This window comes from Elgaria multicarinata, chromosome 4 (assembly GCF_023053635.1).
Source record: "Elgaria multicarinata webbii isolate HBS135686 ecotype San Diego chromosome 4, rElgMul1.1.pri, whole genome shotgun sequence".
Lineage (NCBI taxonomy): Eukaryota > Metazoa > Chordata > Lepidosauria > Squamata > Anguidae > Elgaria > Elgaria multicarinata.
In genome coordinates, this window is record NC_086174.1 from 108183099 (window position 1) to 108208137 (window position 25039).

Below are 25039 nucleotides of genomic sequence, written 5' to 3' on the forward strand. Positions count from 1 at the left end.
TCAACAGCATAAGAACGTAAGGAGAGCCATGCTGGACCAGACCAAGGGTCCATCTAGTCCAGCATTCTGTTCACACAGTGGCCAGCCAGCTGACGACCAGGAACATATAAGCAGGGTAATTGAAGTCACCCATTCATTCATTGTTATTTATTATGGTCACAGACCAGCAAAATCAACACCAAAACATGCAAAGGATAGATAAAAAGTGACATAAAAACAAAATACAGCTTGGTGAGTTGCTTCTCTCAGAAGGATTGCAACGTTATTTTTCTAATTTGCATTGAGGTCATGAGAAACTTAGAGACCCTTTCAGTAATATGGGAGGACACATCCCTTAAACAGATTAATACCAACTTTGTGGGGTCACATCCAGAAAAGGCTGTTAATAAAGGAAAGATTAACTTTTTTCTGCATTCCTCATACATGTTACAATGCAAAATGACATGTTCAACAGATTCTATTGCTCCAGAACCACAGGGACATATCTGTTCATTAACCGGTATTTTACTAAATCGTCCTTCTAGTAATGCTGATGGCAACACATTAAAGCGAGCAAGGGTAAATGCTCTCCTATACTTGGGAATGGTTAAAGCATATAGATATGAAGCTGCAGTGAGTCCATAGTTATTAAAAGTACTGTAGAGCAGTGGAGAGCAAGATTTGTTAGCAGCAGTTCTTAAATGCTGTAGATCTAGATCTATTAGGCTTTGAACAACAAGAGATTGGGCTTTCTGGAGCCCATAGTTGCTCTCAGCTTCCACAGAGAAGCCCAGCCTAAGTAGCTTCTTCTCCATCTCTCTCATCCAATGAGTGACACAGGGATCTGAGAGCAGTAAAAAGACTTAGCTACCAGGAGCTGCAAGGAAGTGTAGCCGTAGCCACCATTTAAAGGCCTCGATCCATGCCTTACATTCAACTGATCTAATACCCACTTCCAGATAAATAACTGCATTCCCCACACCCATTATTACAACACTTCTTTATCTGGAGGCCTACCTGGTTTTGTCACCCTGGAAGACCATAGCACAGCGCTTCTGTGTAAGAATCTACCCCCTTTAGGTGTTCTAGTCTGTTCAACACTATGCCCTCTATTACTAGCAGTGGTAATATCACAAAGTAAAACAGCACAGCCCCCAAATCTTCTTAAATCATGTCAGTATATCCAGGTGTAAAACATAACACAAAATATCTTCCTAAATAAAACTGGTTTCAAAACAGACTTAAAAACAAAAAGAAAAGGGGCTTACAGGATTTCCCCATGGAAGAAGTTCCATTACAAGTAAAGATTCCCATCAATTTTCTGGTGCAGAAGGCACAATGCTCTTTTTTGTCTTTCTGTATAACAAAACTGGAACCAAGTTATACTTGCTTTTGTATGTGGCTATTATTCTGTTATGTGTAAAAGGGAGAGAGAGCTGGACAATTCGTAGCTGTACAAAAAGGACTCAGAGACAGAGGAGAATGATGAGCAATTGCACTTCACCAGCTTCAGTCCAGGACCAAACAAACTCATTTGAAAGTAGTTTTCTGAATAACTCTCAGGTCCAACAGTTACCTTACTGAAACCTTGGCCCCCATTTCCCAACTTTCTCCCTCCATGCAGTAAGGGAGGCAGGTTTGTGCCTTCTCATTGGGCATGTTTGACCTGCCTCTGAGACCTTGGTGCATCCATTTGAACATCTTTCATTGAGGGTGGAACTAAGTGCTATGAGGAAAGCCTTCCCTATTATTTCAACAGATGCTCCCATCTCACAATAAAGTGACATCACAGTCCTATTCATTCCTTTGCCTCAACTTGTGAGGGCTTAAAAAGGACAGAGTCAGGGTCGAGAGTGCAGGCCCTGCCCCCTACATCTGCCAGCGCAAAAACATGAGGAGAGCTCCCTTTCAGACCTTGCTGATTCAACATGGCAGCATCTGAACTGAGGTGGGTGGGGCCAATATGCTGGGAGAAGTAGGGGCGGGGCTAATGTGCTCCACCCTGAATTTCTACCCCCTTTAAGCCCTCATGTCTTCAGGCAAATGCCTGAACAAGGCTCACATGTTGAGGATATTTGCTCACAAAAGCAGACGTATAATTTTTGCAAGCTTAGCAGTGAGCATATTATTCATTTAACACTTGGGAGAATTAAAGCAAGCCCCTGTACCAAACCCAACTTTTTCTTTAAGTTTTTCATCCTTGTTTTGGGGAAATACATTGAGCAATATCCAGTGCTGCCGCTGTGCCTCTGCTGCTTGTGTTTTGCCAGAACCCACCATTAGCATAACAGAAAGCTAGCACTTCCAAGAGCAATGCCAGAAGTGAGCAAAAACGGTAGTTTCAAGTAAGTGTAGTCCCTTCTGTTGGCTTTGCTGATCTGCTATGTGTTAGATGTAATCAACATCGAGTGTGCAAGCAGCTCAGCCTGTCATAAGGGAAGAGTGCAGCAGAAGATCAGATAGTTAGTTAGATACATGTTTGCATTATGTTCTTTATTTTTCACTGGTTAGTATCTAACTGAAGATTCTAGGTGTGTCCCATAATGCAATGCTCAGGCTTGCTTCCTGGTTCTAACTGCTCTTTCTGTGACAGCTATGTTTTCTGATGACAGTAAGAAGTCTCCAAGAAGTCTTAATAACATTAGTTTATCTCTCCACTCCTAGTCTATCTATTAATGTTGCATTTTTGTTCTCAGAATAAACAAATTCATTTTTTTGGTTCTCTATTAAAGAATTGTCTCTAGCATTTTTCTTTAAGAATACACAAATTAAGACTTCCACCAATACTTTGTTCTGGAAATGGCGTCTTTCCGGTTTATTTAGGAAGTACTAGCTTCCATTTGCACCAGCAGAAAGTCCTACTGGATACTGCCCAGGCCCTAGAACAAATTTCATGTTAGTGTAGTTTTTATTTAGTCTTTGGGATAAAGTGTGAAACATTTGTTTGATTTTTATAGTTATGTGAATATATACATCCTTGCCACAGATAGCAAATCCATTTCTCACAGGAAATGATAGCTATTTCAAACCTCACTACAAGAAATGTTTTAAAAAACGCACACACCAAAAACCTAACTACAGGAGGCCTAAAGGGCAAGGTGGAAAAATTTAACTTGGTGTCAATTAAATCAAGCTGTGCTGCTTTCTTGTTTAGTTTATGCAGACAGTAGGCAGGGCAGAACTCTCCAGGGAATAAACCTTGTGAGCGTGGAGAATCAAATTCTGAGCAGAATATTAAGATACTAAGTGAAATGACAGGCAGCCCAAATCTGAGATATATGCTTGGGGGGGAATGGATTGCAGTTCCTCAGAGGTACAGAAGTCTAGGCTGCTATACCCAACAACTTGTTTCAAAATTGGAGAAACATTTTAATAAATGAAATATACAAAAGTTACTTTAAATTTTTTTTTCAAGAAGACGTTGATCAAAACTGAAACAGTATTTCCTAATTAATTTCAACTATGAATCAATCTGATTTGTGATAGAGGAGAAATCCTGTCCTTTCTTCTACTTCTCTATTTTTTCCCTTACTAGTCTTGTAACTCAAAATATCTGCATAACCTATACTTCCTTCACATTGAAGGGGCAGCTTCATTAAATCCTCACAGTCTTGTACTTGGAAATATTTCACTAAGCTCCACAGGTCCAACTGCAGGATGCATAGTTTGAAGGTTTAAAGTTTTCCCTGTTTTTTTTAAGCTTAAGTGGCTTAATGTTTTTCTCACTTTACTAGCTAGTTTGGGAGAATTATGTTCAAAGTGTGACATACTCTGTAATGTAGTGTAAAAACCATGGCCCTGTTCTAGTGGAATTCATTCAAGACCTGGAGCTATTACATTAATGCAGCACTGCGAATGGTACATTTTCAGCATGTGATATATAAACAGCACAAAGAAATAACTAAACATCACAAAGATCATTTTCTCACAGTTCTCTCACACACATACTGTTAGCCTTTCAATAAACAACGCAGATCACCTGACTCCACAGCCTGTTGTTGAAAATGAATGCATTTCTTACAAGTTGGAGGATATCAAATAAGGCAACAAGTAAGGCATTCATTTATCACAATTTTTATACCACCCATCAGCCAAAGCTCTCTGGGCGGTGCGCAACAATTTATAAAGTCCATTGGCCATGGATTCTCTACATGTCTGAGGAACAGGTGCATCCAAACCACACATACAAACAGATTCATGATAAGAGAATTCAGCACGTATCAGTATCTATAGGCCTGACTCGCATTCTCGTCCTATTTTATAGAACAGAAAGAATTGCATGTGCAACTGAACACACAAAGCCCTTGTGTCACGCATTACCTTACATCTATGATGGGAGGACATGAATTCCTGCTCGCACAACAAAAAGGAGCAATAGTGAATGCAAGCATTGGCCTAGTGACAGAGTTTGTCAACAGAAGCCAAGTAGCAAGTATTTTCTGGAATATAAAAAAGGAAGAAATTATTAATTGAACTTTGGTAGCCTACCCCCAAATGGGTGACTTAGAAACTCTTAATGATCCTGAAGTTAAAGAACAATATGCACTTAATTTATCAGCACTTATTACAATTTCCAGAGGGGTACCTGGCAATTCAGGATAACACTTCATGCATCTGATGAAGTGAACTGTGTTAACAAATGTTTTAGTCTATAAAGTGCTAGAGGACTTTGTTGTTTCAGCATTGATTAGTTACTCCATGTAGTTTTATCCCATAATTAAACATGGGAATTATAAACCAAAAATACTTAAATGATGAAATATGCAAATTATTAGGTTCTCTTTTGTAATTACACATTGACATTGCCAGTCACTATTCACTGGCTATAATTTGAAATCAAACATCGGAAGCAGTGATAAAGTAAAATGTAGCTCATGCAACTTAACATGATCTTTCCAATTGCTGAGCACAATTAAAACATCTTTTGACATCAATTTGGATTACAGTATAAGTATATTAGAAAGCCATACTAGTCCTGTTCTTAAAAAAAGTCAGTGCAGCCCACCTCTTCATTTATTGCCAAACGTTTAAAGTGTGTATGAGATATCTGAAAGGAAGTCATGCTAAATTATGCCAGTCCTTTTCCAGCTTCATTGGCTGCCAGTCCAGGTCCGGGCCCAATTCAAAGTGATGGTATTAACATTCAAAGCCTTAAACGGCTTGAGGCCAGGTTGTCTGAAGGAACGTCTCCTCCCATATGTACCTGCCCAGAACCTAAGATCATTTTCAGGGGTCCTTCTTTGTGAGCCCCTGCGAAAGGAAGTGAGGCAGGTGGCTACCAGGAGGAGGGCTTTCTCTGCTGTGGCACCCCAGCTGAGGCACGAGCTTCCTAAAGAGGTTTGCCTGGCAACTACATTATACTCTTTTCGATGCCAGATAAAGACCTTTTTATTTTACCAGTATTTTAACAGTTTATCGCCTTAGTCTTTTAACTTTGCTGTTTTAAATCTGTATTTTAAATCTGTATAAATATACCACTTCCCAGTTTCAAAGTGCCATTCAAGCATTTGTTTAACTGTGGCTGACAATGAATACAGAAGGAAACACTGGGTAACAAAGAGAATATGGTGTGCAATAGAGCAGCAGAAACAAAACATTATCGAATCAGAAAATAATTACCAATCTAAATATTACAATTAATAACATCTTCAGCAGTTATGCACACATGGAGAGGCAAAAACATCTAGTTCTAATTACGAAAGGCTATCCACAAGAACTGTACCCCTTTTGCATTAATTTTCCATTTAATGGAGTTGTGTTGGCATGATATTTGTGGAATTGTACCAACAGCATATTAGTAGAGTGCAGTACATGAAGCAAGATTATGGACATGAAAATTACCATATTTCAAATAAAAAATGAACGCCAGCTTAACTATTTGAAGTATGAATGGATAAACAACGCCATCTTTGATAGACAACAGTTAAATAAAATTCCCAATGGACTGTATTCTGAGTTACTCTAACACGTTTTATAGTATGCTATCATAACTGTCTAGGAGACTAATTCTTTCCCACCATAAGGAGCACTGAAACTGTAATGGAAAGTGCAAGTTCCTTTTTAATTCAGCTCTTGTGCATTATATTATACCCATGGAAGGGGGCTTATGTCTTTCAACAAACACTGCAATGCAGGTGATCTATGGTGGTTCAGAGTTAACTGAGATGTGTGGAAATAGCCCAAAGTCAAGGCTTTCCCAGAAGCATCTAAGAAATGGATCTCTTCAAATGGAGTTTTTCCTCCACCTCAGAATGATACCTTTTCCCCAGAGACCTTCACTGTCCATGATAGCACATAAATTGTGAGCAGAATCCTCTGAACCCATCCTTGAAGATCTAACTACCTTAAAGTAGCTTAAGGTCTTCTTCAGATGCCCTTCTGGATGTCCCACCATCAAGAGAGCTAAAGTTGGTGGGAACTCGGGATAGGGCCTCATCTGTGGAACTCTTCCTCAAAGGAAGGTAGCCTGGCCCCTTTCTAGTTTTACCTAGGTTTTAACCTAGGCTGTTAAAACCTTTTGTTCTGTATGGTTATTAGTATTTCAAATCTCTTAGCTCCACACTCTGTTTTTAAGATTCTCTCATATTCTCAATTTCTACTGTTAGTGCTATTTTAAAGTTTTCAAATTGTTCTAAAGTGTTTAAATTGTTGCAAGTTTTAAGTAAGTCATCTTGGAGGTCCTATTAGGGCAAAAGGCGATTCATAAATGTACAAATAAAGACCTCTGCCTCTCTCAGCATTACCAGGTTCCCCCCGCCCACTTCCAATACACATATTTGCAGGGGCAGAGGGTGCTTGCTCCTAAATGTGCGTAAGGTAAGTGTGCGTATCTGACACTCCCTGCAGTCACCTGCTATTATTTTCACACCCAATGACACAATAAAAAGTGATAACAATTACGTTTGTTCACGCCCCTTCCATAAACAAGCATTTTTGCTCATGGAAGTGCTATACTGTGGTTGAGTGTGAATCAGGGCCCGGTGGGGCTGGCTGCACATGGCCCCTATTGGATACTACCCATTTGTTTCTAAATAGGACATACTGCACATCTTGTCAATGAAGGTATCACGGGAAACCTTGCTCATGTGCTTTACTGAAATGTAGATATAATGTGTTCATGAAGACTGAGAGGGGTGGGGGAGGAAGCTTGCCCTGGCATGACTTATTCTCAAAAAATCCATGCTGGCTCCTAGCAATCAATGTATTATTTTCTAGACCGCTTTTCCAAACCTGGTGCCCTCCAGACATTTTGGACTACAATCCCCAATATTTCTGACCATTGGCCATACTTCCTATCTGGAGAGCACCACATTTGGGAAGGTTGTCCACAGAATGAGTGCTTAATAATCCATTTTAGATTTCACCTTCACCCCCTTTTTAAAGGTGGGACATTTGCCTGTCTCCAGTCTCCCTGCACCTCACCCTTTCCCCCAAAATTCTCAAAGATCACAGCCAGTGGTTGTGAAATAACATCTGTAACCTCCTTTAGCATCTGCAATGTAATTCACCTGGCCCTGGAGACTTTAAAGGAGTTGAAATAGCTAGATGTTCTCTAATCACCGCTTCACCTCTCCTGGTCTGCAAATCTTTACTTATATCTATTGTTTGTTCTGCTTGCCTCAGGTTGAACACAACTCTCCTTGTGGCAAATGGCTGAAGCAACAGAAGAGTTGGGTAGTTCTGCCTTGTCTCCATCACTACTTAACACTTCACCATCTTCCTCAGAGTGGATCTACCCTTTCTTGCTAAGAGCAGACTAGGGATTTAGTTTTGAAATGTGGATAGGATAAGACTCCTAAATCTGAAATATGTAGTGGTGATGGATTTATTTATTTAATTTATGGCATTTATATCCCACCTTTTTTCCTACAAGGAACCCAAGGCAGCATTCATACGCCTACTCCTCTCCATTTTATCCTCACAAAAACAACCTGCGATATAGGTTGAACTGAGAGTCTATGACAAGCCCAAAATCACCCAGTGAGCTTCCATAGCCGAGTGGGGACTAGAACCCAGATCTCCCAACTCTTGGTCCAACACTCTAGCCACTACACCACACTGGATGGCATTAACTTTATTCTCACAATCATATGCTAACACTTATTGAAACTACCAAGTATAAGCTCTTCGGACATTCTAGTGACTACTATTCCAATACTTTAAAGTATGTTAATATCGTAAGTAATATCTATTTGAAAATGAACCCACCAATCCCGCATGCAGATTACAGCCACTTTTGCCTTCTACAGAAATGAGCTACTTCTTCAGCCTAGGAACTGGACTACTTCCAGCTGAGCTGCCAGGGTGCCTAAGCCCCCCACTGTATAAGGAGATAAATGAGGAGCCAATTATAAAGAAATAATCTGAGACATTGTCTCCACACGTTAGCAAGTTAGTGGACTGTTTAAACACAGACTTTTAAAAAAGCCTCAGGGATTGTTCCATAAAGTATACTTTTAAAAGGTAATGAACAAAGACATGAGAGGCTAGTCCTAATAGAAAGTGTAATTTTCATAACGTAACAATAACTTAATATATCAAAACTTGCCAAAGGGGAGAAGGCAGTGATTCATTATGGGGAAAGTGTGTCAGGAATGTAAGTAGCTGACATTGTTTTGCTGCAAGGAAAACAAATGCCTTGTGTTTTCTGACTCAACTTTTGCATACTTGTGGAGCTATGAGATCGGTAACAAAATAATCCCCTTTTAATTTCTTTTAGGGCACAATACTGTTGGATCCGCCCTTGATACTAGTGCGCTTTCAAACTCGGAGGCTTACGAGTATCCAAAGCAGAGTGGGAGGTGCATCCCTCTGCAATTTAGCTAGGCAGCTATTTTTGCCGATCTAGCTTACGTGTTGGGGAGGGTATCAGGCTGGGGATACGGCATTAGCTGTCCTCTCCCCTCCTATCAGCATGCCCCCTCTTTCCCTCCTCTCCTAGCTGGCGTTTGTGATCTTGTAGAAGCAGCCGGAACAGCTTTCTCCACGGCAGCTGTGAAGAGGAGGGGGTGGGAAGCTCAGATTCCTGCATCCAAGAGCAGTGCGCTGTCTTAGGCCTCGGATCCAGGAATCTGAAAAATCCGATGACCCTGCAGACACAGTCTATGGGCCATAGGATTTCTCTCTTAATTGTTTTTCAGGAGGTAAGAAAGGTCCCTTTCAGTTCAGGTTTCCAGGAATCAATAACTTTGTGGGTCACTTTGAAAACAGTATTTGAGGGCTCTAGTTATTCTTCATTCACACACATACACACCAGCTTGGCTCACCAGACTTGCAGCTTGGTGGTGGAGTGTCCCAAACTCCCAAGCTGAAGAACCTATTGCTTTGCTTCTCCCCTGGCCTGAACAACAGGGGCCCTTCCCATTGGGAAAGGGATGATTGTTCCAAAGTGCCCTGAGATGACACAGAGGATGATTCCCCATTTGCCAATGTGGAGAGGGCACTGACTGGCCTAGTGAGAAACCTGCTAGGCAAGTGAGGGCACCAGCTAAAAGAGTGATTATGGGGAGAATGTACAAAACCATTGTGGAATAAAAGACTAGATGGCAATCAAGTGATAAATGACAGACGTTTCTTATTAACAGAACTATTTTAAGATTTTGCATTATGAGAGACATTCCACTTTTCATTTTTAAACCTGTCCAACCTTGCTTCATTGATTTTCCAAAACCTAACCTGCTTTATGCTATAAATCACTCACAGAGCAATTCTATGCATGACTACTCAGAAGTAAGCCTCACTGAGTTCAATGGGATTAACTCTCAGGAAAGTGTGTATATAGGATTGCAGTTATTAGTCACGAATAACTTAAATACCATTCAATGGGTCTACTCTAAGAAGGACCTATGTCGGATTTCACCCTTGGCCTCTTAAACAAGAGATAAAAGCTATCACATTTGTTCAGTGAGGCATATCACAAACCATAGCTTGCAAACCCACATCAAACATGGTTTCAGATCTTGGTCTATAGCCAACCCTAAGCCATGGGTTAAGTGTTCAAATGCACTGGTTAACCATGGTTAATCAATGGCCCATAGAGGGAGAGAGGCATGTGGTATCTCCTCTTCTTCCCACTTACTTCTCTGGGATTTATGCAGAAGATGTGCCTGGTGAACAATGTCCACAGGGAAAAGACAAAAATGTAATTGTAGTTAATCTGGTTTTCATGTAAATAATTCTGCAACCACTCTTTTTTTTTAGTGCCTGAACTATAATCATACAGGAAAAAAAAGATGAACAAATTCTAAAGCCAGAAAAGTTTGTTTGTTACCAATGTGACAAGCACCATAGATTCTTCTATTTCAATAACCTTTTTATTTCTTCTACCAATTGCTTAATGTTTCAGCTGCTGCTTCATTTATTGCTCTTTACAATTCATCTCAGTTATTTGTTTTATATCACACAATCAAATTGAAATATAGCTGATCTGGATATTGCTTACCACCTTGTTTAATTATGAATAAAGGCAACAAGGCTAAAAAATAATTTCCTCCATTACAAGTGCAAAAATTGCACTTGTAATAACTTTACGCTTGATATAAAATACTATGGCTCGAAGCAGAGAATTTTAGAATATTTTTGTCATTTATCACCAATTAAAATGGTATATTTCAGATCTAAAACATCAGTTGAAAATGATAGCATTTAATACTCATTAATAAAATTAGATCTTTTCTCTCTTTTTTTTGTGGTAAAACAGAGCAATTGCAACATCAGCACTGCGTCCTGTAACATAACTATACTAATATTTTAGAATGATTAATCTATTGCAAAAGTAAAAGTCTCCACAAGGTGATTAATTAAAAAAAAAACCTAATCTTGCATTTTAGGGCTGCAGAAATAATTACCAGTAAATTCAATACTGCAATTTGCCATTGGGAATTCATTTTAAATAACCTCTGAAAATTGTCTGACAAAAGTAATTGTGGTTTGGAATTTGCAATTTATGTAGAAGTAGGTGGTAAAAAACAAATTTATATTATTTATTATTGCAGTCCTAACAATGAATTACATGCATTAAAAACCTGGCCAAAACCAGCATTTTAAACTGCTCTTTTATAATTATTTTGTAGTGATGCAGGCAAAGTATAACCTATGGACTGTACCTATTCTTTTCAAATCTCACTTTAGGTCCTCCTTCTTTCATTTTTCCTTTAGTCTGGAAAATGGGGATTGTGGAAGAACCAAGAACTGGTAGCACGTGCTTCAAAAAATACAACATTGCCCACTCTTATATATCCATTTAAAAACAGAAACAAACACTCAGGCTTGGATCCTAAGTTGCTTCTCTGTTCACGTAATGCAGTCTCCACCAACTTCCAACCTCACTCTGTAAGCATCTCCCTGCATGACACCATTTCAAATGACCCCAATATAACAGGAGCAAGTTTTCAGTGTGTGCAGAGTGCAGTGGAGGGAAGAGGGAGGGAGGAGAGTCTCATTCCACTGATGAAAGGAAAGTTAGAAACTGAATCTGAGATGATTAATTGCCACAGATGCTGTGGCCATCTTTCTCTTTGATGATCAATAAGGTAGCAAGAGAAAGAACACTAATACTGCTTCCTGTCCCATATGTGGTCATAAGAATAAATCACAAATTTGGAAAAAATGAAAAGTATGTTGCCAGATATCTGCAGGGCTCACTTAGGGCAGGTTCGCCCATCACGCTAAGTCATCATATGAATAAGCCACAGTGGGTTGGTTGTTCACTGAGCAACCCATGATACACCTGACAGATAATCAGGCTTGCTGTTGCTTGTTCTCCAGGTGGCTGTGGCACATAACCCAGGCACTTTTGAAGAAGAACCTGTCTTTTATCCCCTCCCTGCTCTGATCGCTATTGCCTTTCGTTCCCTAGCTTTTTTTGCTATTGGTGCCTCAAAAATGAGCAAACGGAGTCGTAATTTTTTAAATCATTTTTTGTCAGTCCTTTGCAAGTGCATTCTTATGGCTGTCAGATACATGTAGTCTTGCCTGGTCAATTTCCTGGTATGTTTCAGCTATCAAAGGGAAGGGCAAAGTAGAATAGGGAAGATACAAGGAAAGTGATGAGACAAGGCTGCATAGAGGATAATCTATGCACAGTTGTGAAGGACCAAAATAGAAATAACTGTAAGACAAAGGAGGGACCCAGTAGTGCAATTCAGAAACAATGAAGATGAGAGTTCAAAGTGCTGGTATTAACAAAATGCTGGTATTAACATTCAAAGTCCTAAACAGCTTGGGGCCAGGTTATCTGAAGGATCACCTCATCAAATATGTACCTGCCAGGACCCAAAGATCATCTTCTCTGTGAGTCCCTGCGAAAGAAAGTGAGGAAGGTGGCTACCAGGAAGAAGGGCTTTTCTGCTGTGGCACCCCAGCTGTGGAATGAGCTCCCTAGAGACGTTTGCTTTGTGCCTACATTGTACTCCTTTCAGTGTATACGTTTTTATTTTCCCAGTATTTTAGAATTTTAGCATCCTAGTCTTTTAGCCCTGCGGTTTTAAATCTTTAGTTTAAACCTCTGCACTGCTACTAGGTTTGATTCTGCTTGTACTTTTATGCTGTGGTTTTATGCTCCCATATTTTATATTTTATGCTGTATCTTGTGGATTTAATTTTTGTGAACCACCCAGAGAGCTTTGGCTATTGGGCGGTATAGAAATAAATAACTAAGGGCACAAAAAGGGTGTGTGTGACAATCTCCCCACCCCCAGAGATGTGATCTTCTTGCTTTCAAGTGTTAAATTGACACTTCTCAATATCCTCCACCTTTTCAATGCTTCCGAGTCTCCAGCTACTTCAGAAAGGGGAGATATTAACTCCCTCCCCTTCTTGTGGCTTTATGGGAGTTGTAGTCCAAAAAATTTAGAGGGCTCCTGGTGGCCTATCCCTGATCTATCCCAACTCTATTTATTTTTGTAGCCCGAAGCAATGCTCTTGGCCCATGATGGCAATGGACCCTTGTTCTCTGGACTGGGCCCTTTGGTCATTCAAAATTTTCCAACCCAGGCTGGAAGAGTGTGGGCAAACTCAAGAGAAGGGGGCAACACTGTCATGGCTAAAAATACCAACATGTGCAAAAAGTGTTAAAAAATTAAATATAAAACTTCCCCCCCCATCCTAAATCATGGAAACCTGCTTGTCTTCTTACTTGTTCTTCCAACTCTTCCCTAAATTTATACTAAATGAGATTTTCTTGTCGCCCACCTGTTCTCCCCACCCCAATGCCTCAGAGACTCCTCAATCTAGCAAAATGTGGTACAATTCAAGAAAGAGAGGTAAATACTCAAGCAAAAAGCCAAACATTTTTCTTTCTTCAGGGTTGACGTGGACACTGCCAAAGACTACCAATGAATCTTGCTTTTATACAGAAGATAAAAGGTTGCGCTACATTACAGAACTGAAGCTCTTCACCTCCTTTGCTTTCCAGCCCAGCAAGGTGAAGCAGTTGATGATAGCACTGCTGCCACATGAAACCTTACTTTGTTTCCAGCAGTGCCTCGGAATCGCAGCCCGTTTATCTGAAGCCAAGGAAACATTCCGTTGAGATGGTTTTCTGCGTGAAATTGTTTCCTATAGCATTCCTGACAATCACGTTTACGATGTAAAGTGAAAACCAAGGCTGGAAAGAAAACACACTTTTTCTTTTTCTGCTTGGGGAATGGTTCTACAGCTTCCTCTTCAGGGACAGGAGAAAAACTACCACTCTTCAGCAGCTGACTGGTTATATATTCCCACTTTGCTACTTGCTTGTCAGTATATATTAGGATAGCATTATTGTAGAGGGATTAGCCAATTTTTCTGCAACTCTTAGATGAATAATTTCGACTGTGGCTGTTTTCACATGAAACTGGGTTGTAATCATCCCTCAGGTTGACTGGCAGAAGGAAATTTCCACAAGGAACAATCCTAGCCTGAAAATTACTTGCTGTTTCCAGTTGTCTCAAAATCATAAAAGACTCTTGTTCTCTTAAAAAGTTTGTATGCAATGATGATTTCAAACAGTGATTCCAAGTGAAGGGCCTTTTCAAATCATTTCAGAAACAAGGTGCAACAGGGAAATTGCGACAAAGTTTTAGTCCAGGGGATAATAGTACTGACTAGTTTTGATCAAATGTTTCGGTTGACTGTGGGCTTCAGAAGACAAACAAAAATTGGTAGCTTGGTCCTAGTTTGCATAGAGCAGGCAATCCAGTGACTTTGCTGCAGAACTTCAGACTGAAGATGGGATGCTCTTCCAGACAAACAAAAAAATCCCTGTACTTAAAATATTAGTACGTTCAGGGAGAATGCTTGGTTAGAACCTTTCCCTTGACATCTAGTTTTCTATGTGCAGAGATATTTTGTATGTATGTGTGTGTGCGGGGGAGGGGGGAGAAGAGAGGAAAAAATCCTTCTTGTGACTCACACCAGCATTCTAAAATTATACAACCCAGATACAGTTTATCAGTGATAAGAAGAGTTTGGATGAACTGATGGCTACCACTTTATTGACTACAAAATCAATACGGTCAGCTCTTAACATTCCAGTCTGTTTTCTCTTGGGTGATCAGGTGTGTGCTGGAGGTCCAGTGCCACCACGTTTGACAATTGCCATAATGGTAAGGGATATAATAAATCATTTGTTTCAAGCAAGATTAAGATCAAATCAACATAGCTTAATGTCAGCATTTTTATTTTTACAGAATGCAAAGAGACCCCCCCCTTCTTTTTTTTTTATAGAAAGTAAAGAATCTTTCTTGGCTTCCATTAATTCCTGTCTATGATGTTATAGAATAAAAATGTATAATACATTTAGGAACTGGATTATAAAAGCTCTGTCTTACAGAGTTAGGAGTTGCTGAAGTTCTTTTCTTCTAATGCAACTGAACTCCTTCCATTTACGGCAAATGCACTGGTAAAACACCTCTGAGTAAGAGGAAACCAGTAAAAGCCACTGCTTTCGCTGCTCTTATCCATGCGAAATGATTACCTGTTTGTCTACTATAAGATGCTGCCTGTAGTGACCGCACATTATAAATGGAGTGCACTTTAATTTGTTTTTTGTTTCATTTTTTTTGTATGATGGTATTTGCAGCATATCCAGCTCTAAAGTGAATGAGCATGAAGAAAAGAGTGAACCACATTTCTCTGAAATAATTTGTTTTTGCAAAGAAGCAGGTATGTAGTATAATTAAGCAGAGATGTCAGTGAACAAGGCAGGGACTTAAACAAACAGGTGCACCTCAATTATCTATAACCAACCACGATTAAGCAACAAGAAAATGATCCCCTGGACTAATGCACGTATGAAATAGGTTATATTTACAAGAGTCACAGCTGTCATTTCTTAATGATAGCTGAATAAAAACACTAAGCCGAAGCTAATTATTATAAGAAGAAAAAAGTGGGAAGGTTTAATCAGAGTCTGGAATTACATGCATAGACTCTTATATTTGGTTATTTAGGAGATGTAAATGCATTGGCTTGGGTTGCAGTCCATCCCATCCTGAAGCCTTGTAATCATTATCACCAAAAGTTACTAGTAGGGCTGTGCAAGCCTTGGCTTCCGATTTCTGAAGCCGAGATGGCCATTTTATGATGAATCCTCCATTTAGTGCACAGCCCTAGGATTCTGCAGGGGGGGAACAACCTACAACTCCTAGCATGGACTGACTAGAAGGGATGGACTTACCAGGGCCCAGCAATGGCAGACACTCGTGGCCTCACAGCTGCTGCAATTGCCCGCCCATCTGCGTGATCCAGGACATGCAAGTCCCTGGATGGGTCGCCCTGCAGCCACCTGCTTCTCCTGAGAGCTGCCCACTTCTGGTAAAGGCTCCCAAAAGTGGGCAGCTCTCAAGGGAAGCAAGCAGCTGTAGGGTCCTCACAGAACGGGCTGTCCCAAGGTCAGACATGTATTTTGCTTCATGTCTAGTTAATACGATACAATTTATTAGAAAAGATGATACAGCATAATGGATAAATATGGAAATTAATGGCATTGGTCCTATTATAACATGTTGCCCTTTTTATCGTGGAGAGCCAGAGAAATACAGAAAATCAACAAACTGTTTCTGTTATGCACCTTGAAAACTTGGAACCAATTGGTAAAACTATTACAGCCATTACCCTTAATTCCAGTTCTTTCACACCTGGACCTTTCTTTCTCAGATAAACTTCACCAACTTGCAGAATGGAAAGACAGAAAATAAATAAAAATGTACACGTTAATAGACTTGTTTGTTAATGGGAAGTCCTTAAAAATATATCAACTTGATAATAAACTAGGGAATGTAGAGGTTTCATGGTACCAAAAATATCAAATTATTTCATTTGGTAAAAAACTACATCAAATTAATGGATCATTAAGGCCATTGATCATTTGCAAAAACTATTGTGCCAGCACTACTAACATTACTAGAGGCCAAGTCTTGGTTATATATAACTGGTTAATAGAAGTTAAATTTGAAATACTACGTAGCTCTAAACTTGCATGAGAATCAGTTTAGATGGAGAAATTCTGAATGAGAAATGGAAAAAGATTTGGACCTCAGTTCTATACAGGTCCATCTCAGCCTTGACAAAAGAAAATATGGTGAAGGTTACACATAGCTGGCATTTATGCCCTGTCCAACTTTCATGCTTCTATAAAAATATATCTACAACTTGCTGGAGGGCATGTGGTGAAAGAGGGTTACTTAAACATATGTGGCTAGAGTGCCCAATAGTGAAATCTTTTTGGGAACAAATGGTCTCTTTCTTGTCATGCGTGACAAATCAAACAATATATTTTCAGTGGGAGCTGTTAATAGTCACTATATTTTCTGGATAAAACGATCAATTAAGACATAAACATTTGACTTGATTTCTTCTTGATGAGGCTAGGTACAAAATTGCTCAACAATGGAAAAATTAAAATGGACTTATGAAGCGCAGCTGGTTAAATAGAGTTTGGACAACACCTTTATTAGAAAAACTGACAAGTAAATTAAAATATGCAAAAGGAGAAAGAGATATGGACAATTTTGAAGAAATGTGATTCTTCTTTTATTTCATTTATAAATAAAGAAAATTCTTTGTATGTACAACCCTCCAGGACAGCATCTGAAGTATTGGAAAGATACATTGATGGATTTGTTATCAAAGAAGCAGTAGACAGAAAAGAAGGGGAGTTTTAAGACCTGGTACTTCTATTACGTAGCCTCAATGGCAATGATTCCTGATGTAATTTATTACTTATTGTTGCAACAGGTGGTGAGAAGAATTTTGCCTGTGTTTGTTTTTGTGTTTTTAATTTTTGCTTTTTTGTTAGCATGGTTGTTGTTTGTTGTGTGTAATTTCTATCATGAATTATATGTATTTAAAAAATAACACTTCCTTCTTTATGTGCATGTCGGGGACTCCCCCTGATGGTTCCACAGCTGTGTTCTTTGGCTTATGCCTAGCAGAAGCACTGGTGGAGAGCAACTCGTTGGACCCTGATGATTAACAGGAAGGAACATCCTATTGGTTCAGGAAGACTTTGCTTTGTCTGAAGGCCATTGATAAGAGGAGATTGTACTTCGTACTGCACTGTAAATAGAGAAGACAACACTTTGCTTGCAGCAGCTGCTAGAGAATGGATGTGGGAAACCTGCATGGACCCCAGAGCACCAAAATGAAAACAATGTAAGTCATGATTGTATTGCATTTCTAGGTCACGGCAAGGAAATAAAACTCCAATATCTTGACCATGCTGAATTATTAAGAGAGGCTGTGGATAGTATCCAACTAAGGCATTCTACAATGCTAACAATGTTAGCTTGAGCGAATGGATTCCCTGAAAACCTATTGCTCAAGCTAATGCTACTGGCATTGCACTAGAGGTTCCATAACAAAGTTTGCATTAGTGGAATGTCATTGTTGGATATTGCCCTATGCAAAGCAATATGATTTATTTAGCCCCACATAATGGTTAAAAAACCCCACAGTGATATATGGAAAATACACTTTGGTTAGTAAAGATTACGCCTCTAAAACTGATTTTGCTACTGAAAGAGGAGTTTGAGAAGTAAGTATAGCTATGTCGTCTGAACAGATGCATTTGATCAGCTGTGTTATTATCATTGCCAGGGATGGATCTAACAGGGTTGTGTTGGCAGACTGAATTTGCAGCTCCCCCCTCTTTTTAAACTTCCAACCAACATGGCTTTGAGACACTGGTATAGGGAGCTTGTAAAGGACAACATAGAGATGTTCACATGGCCAACACGTGTTTGTGCTTGCGTACCTTGGAAACAGGTACCTTGGAGGGGGAAGGAGATTACCATTCTGAACACTTCACCAGGTGTTCAGCTTTGGAAGGAAAATTTGATTAGGGTTTGATTTGATTACAAATCAGGTCCCAAGACTTTGATGGCAGAAGGAACATCCCAAACGTTGCACATCAAAAACACAGAAAGTCAACTGAAAGAGTTACTTATATTCCAGATATAAGTAACTTTGGCTATCAGATTAAAGGCTCCCCACAGTGAAATAAAACAAGAGATGGAAGAGCAACAGAAATCCAATAACAAACAGAACAAAAACCTTCTGTCAGTTCCAACTGAGTAGCGAGTGACAAGGGGCTTCCGCAGATCCACCCCACCCCCCACTGTTAGGGGCCTGAAACCCATGACCTTGAGGATGCCTTGTTCAGTACACCACCATTCCTTGCACTTCTCTCCCTTCTTTTCAGTTTGGTTCCATTCTTAATTCACTGAATCTTGCCCACCTGCCCCAAATAAGCTCCCCATTTGGATTTGGTTCTTCTTGTGCTTAGTCAATAAGCTTTGACTTCTTTTCTGGTTCCTGATCGTGGCTTTCTTTCAGGATGCTTGAAAGTGGTCCTGTTGGCTCATCTTCCATGGCTGAGGTTGAGGTTGTAGTCTTTGTTTCCTGCTGGAGCTCTTATCTAGTATAGGAGTGGTGGGGTTTTCTTTGGTATGGAGTAGTGATGGTGGTGGCTCATACCTGATAATCCACTAAACACAGTTCTCCAGCATGTATTTTCTTTCAAAGCAGCCACTTTCAATAACTGATTATTCCCAATGTGTTTGAGGCTCTTCATTCCTCCTCTGGAATGCAAAGAGGACTGAAGAGGTTCAAGGAGCAGCACAGCTATGCCTGTCACCTCCTATTGCCAGTCAATGGGATCATTGAACTATTGTTGCTTAAAAGGGACATGCAGGAGACTCTTGCAAAGGAAGGGACATGTTTCAACGGAACAACAAACCCCCAAAACACTAATGTGCATCTTCCTTAGAATAGAATGCTATGTTATTAACAATAAATAATTTCATAGAATTTGTTAATAAAAGATCCATTCCCTTCATGAAATCCATTTCATTGCTTCTTATGTTGTAAGAGAAAACACCCGAGGTTGTTGTTGATGATGATTATGTGTCATCCTCAATGTTGCCATACAAGAAAGCAAAAAAGCAGCAAGTACCTGCTTCTTAACTGCATAGGAATGTTTCCAATCTCTTTCTTTGTTAGAATTCCACAAACTATTTCGACTTATAAACAACAAACTGAAAAAAAAATCCTCCTCCTCCTCTGCTGACTGGCACACCACATTATTTTGTATACTGTATTTTCTTGCCACTTGTAGGAAGTCATCTGCAGCCAAACTAGGATCTTGCCAACAAGAGACGATTATGACTCATCTGATTCATAATTCAAGAAACTCCTCTCTTAGCTTCATGTGAAAACCCAAACCATGAGTTTTTAAAACAAATGTCTTACCACTGCCGCTTAACCACTTAGTTCCCTGAATCTAAGTCATTTTTTTTTTGCAGTACACAATAATTCCACTTCATTTATATTTCTCATTGATGCTTACAATAAATTTAGTACATTATATGAAAAGACCAAAAACTGGCAAGGCACATTAGAGACTAGATAATTGTTGCATGTCATCATCAAGAGTTTACTTCCATTAGTGGCGAAGGCTGTAGGCATATAATATACAGTACATCCTGATTAAAGTGTACAAGAAAATAACCGAGTTAATGAGATGGGAATTAATAGTAATGGTTAAGGTACACACTGCAAGCATTATGGTGTAAACATTTTGTCTAAACAATGACCTAACAAATGAGAAACAATTTCCTTATGCAGTGAGAGAACTATCCATACTCGTATTCATGTCCTGACTCCCCCAATCAAATTTGCTAATGTTGGTTCTTCTGCTGCAATAGCTCTTAGAAATGGTTCTATTCAAGTGATTTTAAGGTCACAGATGGAATACCCAATGAGATTGAAATGCTTCCCCACTGGTTTCTCTTTCAAATGTTCCTATTTGAAACATCCATTTTTAATCCTCTCTCTTCAGTTTGATTCTCAAAAAGTACTTTATACAATGTGGTTACATTTAGGGAGCTGGGAGATAGATTCCCATTATAATTTTACACACCACTGAAGTACAGATATCTAAATGAACACCCCTCCATCAACCTTAAGCTTAACCACTCTGCACAAGTTCACTTTCTGAATACCTCCATGCCTCTGCCTATTATCCAGAGCAGGGGTGGGCAATTTTCATCCCATGTAACACCCCCTCCGCCTGGTAAGCTGCATTCCCCCCTCCCTGAGCCACTGCAAAAATAATTTAAAAATGTCACCCATAGTGGCACTGAAAGGGTAGAAATGAGCTTGCTTGCAAGCTAATTTTGACCTCTTTGGTTCTCTGTAGTGGCTAAGGAATACTAAAATGGTCAGTTAGGTGGCAAAGAAGCTAATGTTGACCCTTTTGATATTCCATAAGCTGTTACAGAGGCCATTTCCCCCCTATATATACACACACATACTGATTTTAGAATCAGCAGTGGGGTCAGTATCCAGCCTGCAGGCCATGCCTTAATCTACACCAAGCAGGTTATTGTACTATGAAAGTGGTATATCAAAGGCAGGAGCCACATTACTGCTTTACAGTGGTATCGAAGTGCACTGACAACTGTTGGGGGCCCTTGACACATACCATATACCCCTTTCATTCCACTATATCTTGCTTGATGTGGCTCCTGCCTTTTATATACTGCTTTCATCATGCAGTATCCCTCTTGGTGTAGATTAGGCCCATGTGTTGCCCTCTCCTGATCTAGAGCAGGATCCATAGTTTACACTGTGAAGGACGTGGTATAAGTGAAGCAAGTCCAGAACGCTCCTCCAGCTGCTTCCTCCAGCTGCCACTCCCTATCTCTAACACTAGGGTGGGGGGCTACTTGAGGTGGATAAAATCCAGCAACTCGTGCAGGTTCTAGTTCTCCCAAAGGCTGCTGCAAAAGGAGCAAAGAGGGATAAAAATACCCTCCCACACTTTGCTGCCAGGCCCAGCAGCTTTTAGAAGGTAATGGGAAGAGTGTGTTTTGGGTGGTCAAAGCTGGCAGGGAGGGGGGTGGATGGCTGAGACAGGAAAGAACTCTTTCAGTTTGAATGTTGAACTGAGCTAGAAAAGAGAGTTTGGGGGCTTTAAAGCTTGACCCTACTTTGGAGAGTCAACTTCCAACCTGCTCAAAGTGCATAACAAAGTGTGGTGCAGGTGAACTTTGCCACTATCCCTACTGAAATCATCCTCGCAGATGATTTTCAAGTGTATTTTGAAATCCGGTGCCGAAATTACAAATGGAACTCATCGTGGAAGGCTTCTTCTGCGTGTGTGAGCATGTAACTTTTAAGCTTAAAAATTATAGCTCTCCAATGTCAAGGTGAAATCTATAACACTTAAATCTTTATGACAGAATAAAATCAGAAACACAGCAGTACCTCATGGGCGTGCTGCAGCTCATCAGCAAATCGGCCAACTTCTCTGAAAAGCAGGGATATTGTGAAGTTCCTTAGCGTGCTACATCGTCCAAGCAAAACAAGGGCATGAGATATAGAATCTTGCATCTGAAACTGAATAGAAATATCAGTAAGCTTTGCCCCATTTTTAAAAACCCCGAATAGTTTTAAGTAAGTTAAAATGTGCTGTTATACTTGGAACATTCACTTAAAAGTTAGACAGAAAGAGGTTGAACAAGCAAGCCCAATACACAGTCATTTCTTGAAATGCAATATAATTGTATAATACTGTGGTGCATTTCAGTCACAGAGCAATCCCAAGCATGTTTACTCAGAACTAAGAACATTTAATTCCATGGGATTTACTCCCTAGAAAGTACCCTCTGGAATTGCAGCCCAAATTACTGGAGCAGCACCTCTTCATTCCAATGGACCCATTTTGGAGCGGCTTCCGCCCAATTAAACTGCACCGATGTAATTGTCTGTGAATGTCACTTTAAGTTTAATGTTTATGCTCATATGTAATAGAAATGTCAGAGAACAGGAAACAGGCTTGACATTGCCTGATTTTGCATCTTATAACAGAGAACTAGAGCGATCAGGCTGTGCTACGGCTGCCTGCCCACACATTCTCCCAAGGCAGGGACGGAAGGCATTGCACTCCCTCGTATTCCTTTACCAGCTCAGCCCAGAACCCACCAGAAAGCACTGGGGTTTGGAACCATTCCAGAATTGATTTTGCCAATCAGCAAAGCTCCAGCCCTGATATGCCCACATCTTCAGATCAGAGGAAAGGTTGCATTAGGCTATAAAAGCTTATGACATGGATTCAAATTAAGGGAATTCATTTGCTCTTTGATGCGTGTTTGAGGCTGTCTTCTACCACAGTTGTTTAAATTACCTTCAATTTAGTACATTTATTTGAGGGATGTATACTCTGCCTTTTGACTTCTTTTTAAAAAATGCACAAGGTATTTTATAAAATAAATATGCATTAGCATAATCAATATAAAAAGTGAAAATAAACCCAAACAAATCCTACATCAGTAGAGTTTGGGTTGAAGACAAACAGTCATTTCTCTGCTAAAAAATTACATTGAAATTCTGGGGATTTTTTTTTAAAAGGACCACCCCCACCTGCCTCAAAGAATGGTCAGGTCCATATGGGAACACACAGTGCTTTAAACAGAAAAAGGGCCATATGAAACCCTACCACTCAAGAGAGTAATTGGGTTTCTGTATGTAACAAAGCAAAAGGAGCACCTTTTGAAAGATGTAAAAGTACCTTTAAAACTAGTTTTGGGTGACCAAGTGCTACTATATACAGAGCTACAATTAACCTGTGCTAGGATAGTCTTTCAATTGGCTTCATGGCTCAGTCCATCGCTGGATAACCACAGGAGGCTACAAATTCTGACAATAGAGTCTCAGTGTTGGCACATGTAGCGAGGCTCAGATGCTGCCCCAATCTAGGCTATTTCCCAGCATAGGCGTGCAAGGAACAGGGGGAAATCTCAATACACATTATCCAACCTTCTTCTGATCACTTTAATCCAAACTCTACTGTGCTGGTACAACTATACACCTTAATTTTAGGTAAGTAACAAAACTTTTCTCAGTGGGACACAGTCCTGAAGCTTTACCCATCCAAGATCTTCCAGATCATCTGCAAAATTTCAGTGACCCAGTTCGCATGACCACTGTGGGGGAAAAGTCATGGTGGCTTATTCCCCCCCCCCCACAGGTGTCAGGGGAATTTGCATGATTACCCTCGCTGGTGCAGCTTGCCAGGGCATGTGAACCTGGCAAAGGAGGCTTGTTGCCATGGTGAAGCTAGCACAGTATCCTAAAACAGCCCATGGGTTCTAAGTGGCTTGTTAACCATGACAACAAGCCACCCTTGCTGGTTTTGCACGGCAGCACAAGTTGTGCTAATGAGGGTAATTATGCAGATCCGACCGGCACATGTGGCGGGGAAAATAAGTCACTGTGGCTTATTTCTTCCACCGTGATTTTGTGCGAACACAGCCAGTGTTACTGTAACAGCCTGCCAAGACTAAGGAATGACAGGCTGGTGTAAGCTGCTCCCAAGCAGGCAGACAAGTAACTACTGCCAAGGAAGGCACTGAAGGAGTGTCTCACCTGCAAGCACCATCCAGGCCTTCCAATGCTGGAGACCTGGAAATTCCTAGCTGGTAGCCACAGGCAGGCATATCAAACTCTGGGCTTAGCTCCTCTTGGAGGCACCAGAAGAGTTCCCTAGAGATGGACAGCATCCATTCCTGGAAAACCGTGATGTCTTGCCAGTACATCTAAAGGCGAGAGATGAATATGTTCACGGTTTAAATCCAAGAAGGAAGGTTTAATTTCTTACCCCGAATTGTAAGTCTGTATACCTTCTAGTCCTCAGTGCTGAAACCCAAAGAAAAGACTTACAATTAAAACCTTACTGCACTTACTTGTGGATTCCTGCAATTATGGAAGCTAAGGAAGGGGGTGGGTTAATGTTTCTGGGGGACCCACAAACAGTCACCTTGCAATCATTCAGTGCATCTTCTAATGACCAAAATACCAAAGTCCCATTACACAAGATTCTTGGATTCTACTATTTTAAATAGCCGGTTTTATTACCCACTTGTACACAGATGCGTGCCTGAAAAACACAACATGCATCTTAAAATGGGAGATATAAAAATAATAAATATGGAATTGAGATCTCATTAATTTCAAGGTCTGCCTCATGATTTTGGAACATGTCATCTTAATAGGCTGGAATTATGTCCATGCCTGATTTACTGTTCCATGGTACACAACATTGCAATTTGAGTGCACTTCGCGTTTGCCATGTCTACCTAAAGCTACTGAGGCTATCTTTATCTGGCAACTCACACCACCTTGAGTTTAAAAACAGACAATCAACACAGCTATCTAGTGCTGTGGTTTATTCTAGATCTCATTCTGTGCAACTGACCTCTCTGAATTAGGTGACTATCACTTTCATTCTACTTCACATCGCTAGTCTTCAACTAATGGGCAATAAGACTACTATTAGTCTTGTACTTTTGCTGACAATAGTCATGGAAGAAGCAGGGAAAGCAATAAAAAATAAAAATAATCCATAGAGCTATGCATACTTCACTGAAAATTAGTTGCAATTTTTTTTTGGTTATTTTTGTAAATCTAATTTAATAAGATAAGAACATAAAAAGTGCCATGCTTGATCAGACCAAGGGTCCATCTAGTCCAGCACTCTATTCACACAATGGCCAACCAGCTGTCGACAGCACCCTCC

At 40.1% G+C, this 25039-nt stretch overlaps 1 protein-coding gene across 1 annotated transcript in view; it reads right to left on the reverse strand.

The window, feature by feature from the left end:
- The window catches only part of MEI4 (meiotic double-stranded break formation protein 4), a 63275-nt gene that overhangs the window by 12130 nt on the left and 26106 nt on the right, over positions 1 to 25039 (reverse strand). The window contains exon 4 of the mRNA XM_063124824.1: positions 21730 to 21861. Coding sequence (XP_062980894.1) covers positions 21730 to 21861 — 132 coding nt within the window. The remainder of the gene's footprint in view (positions 1 to 21729; positions 21862 to 25039) is intronic.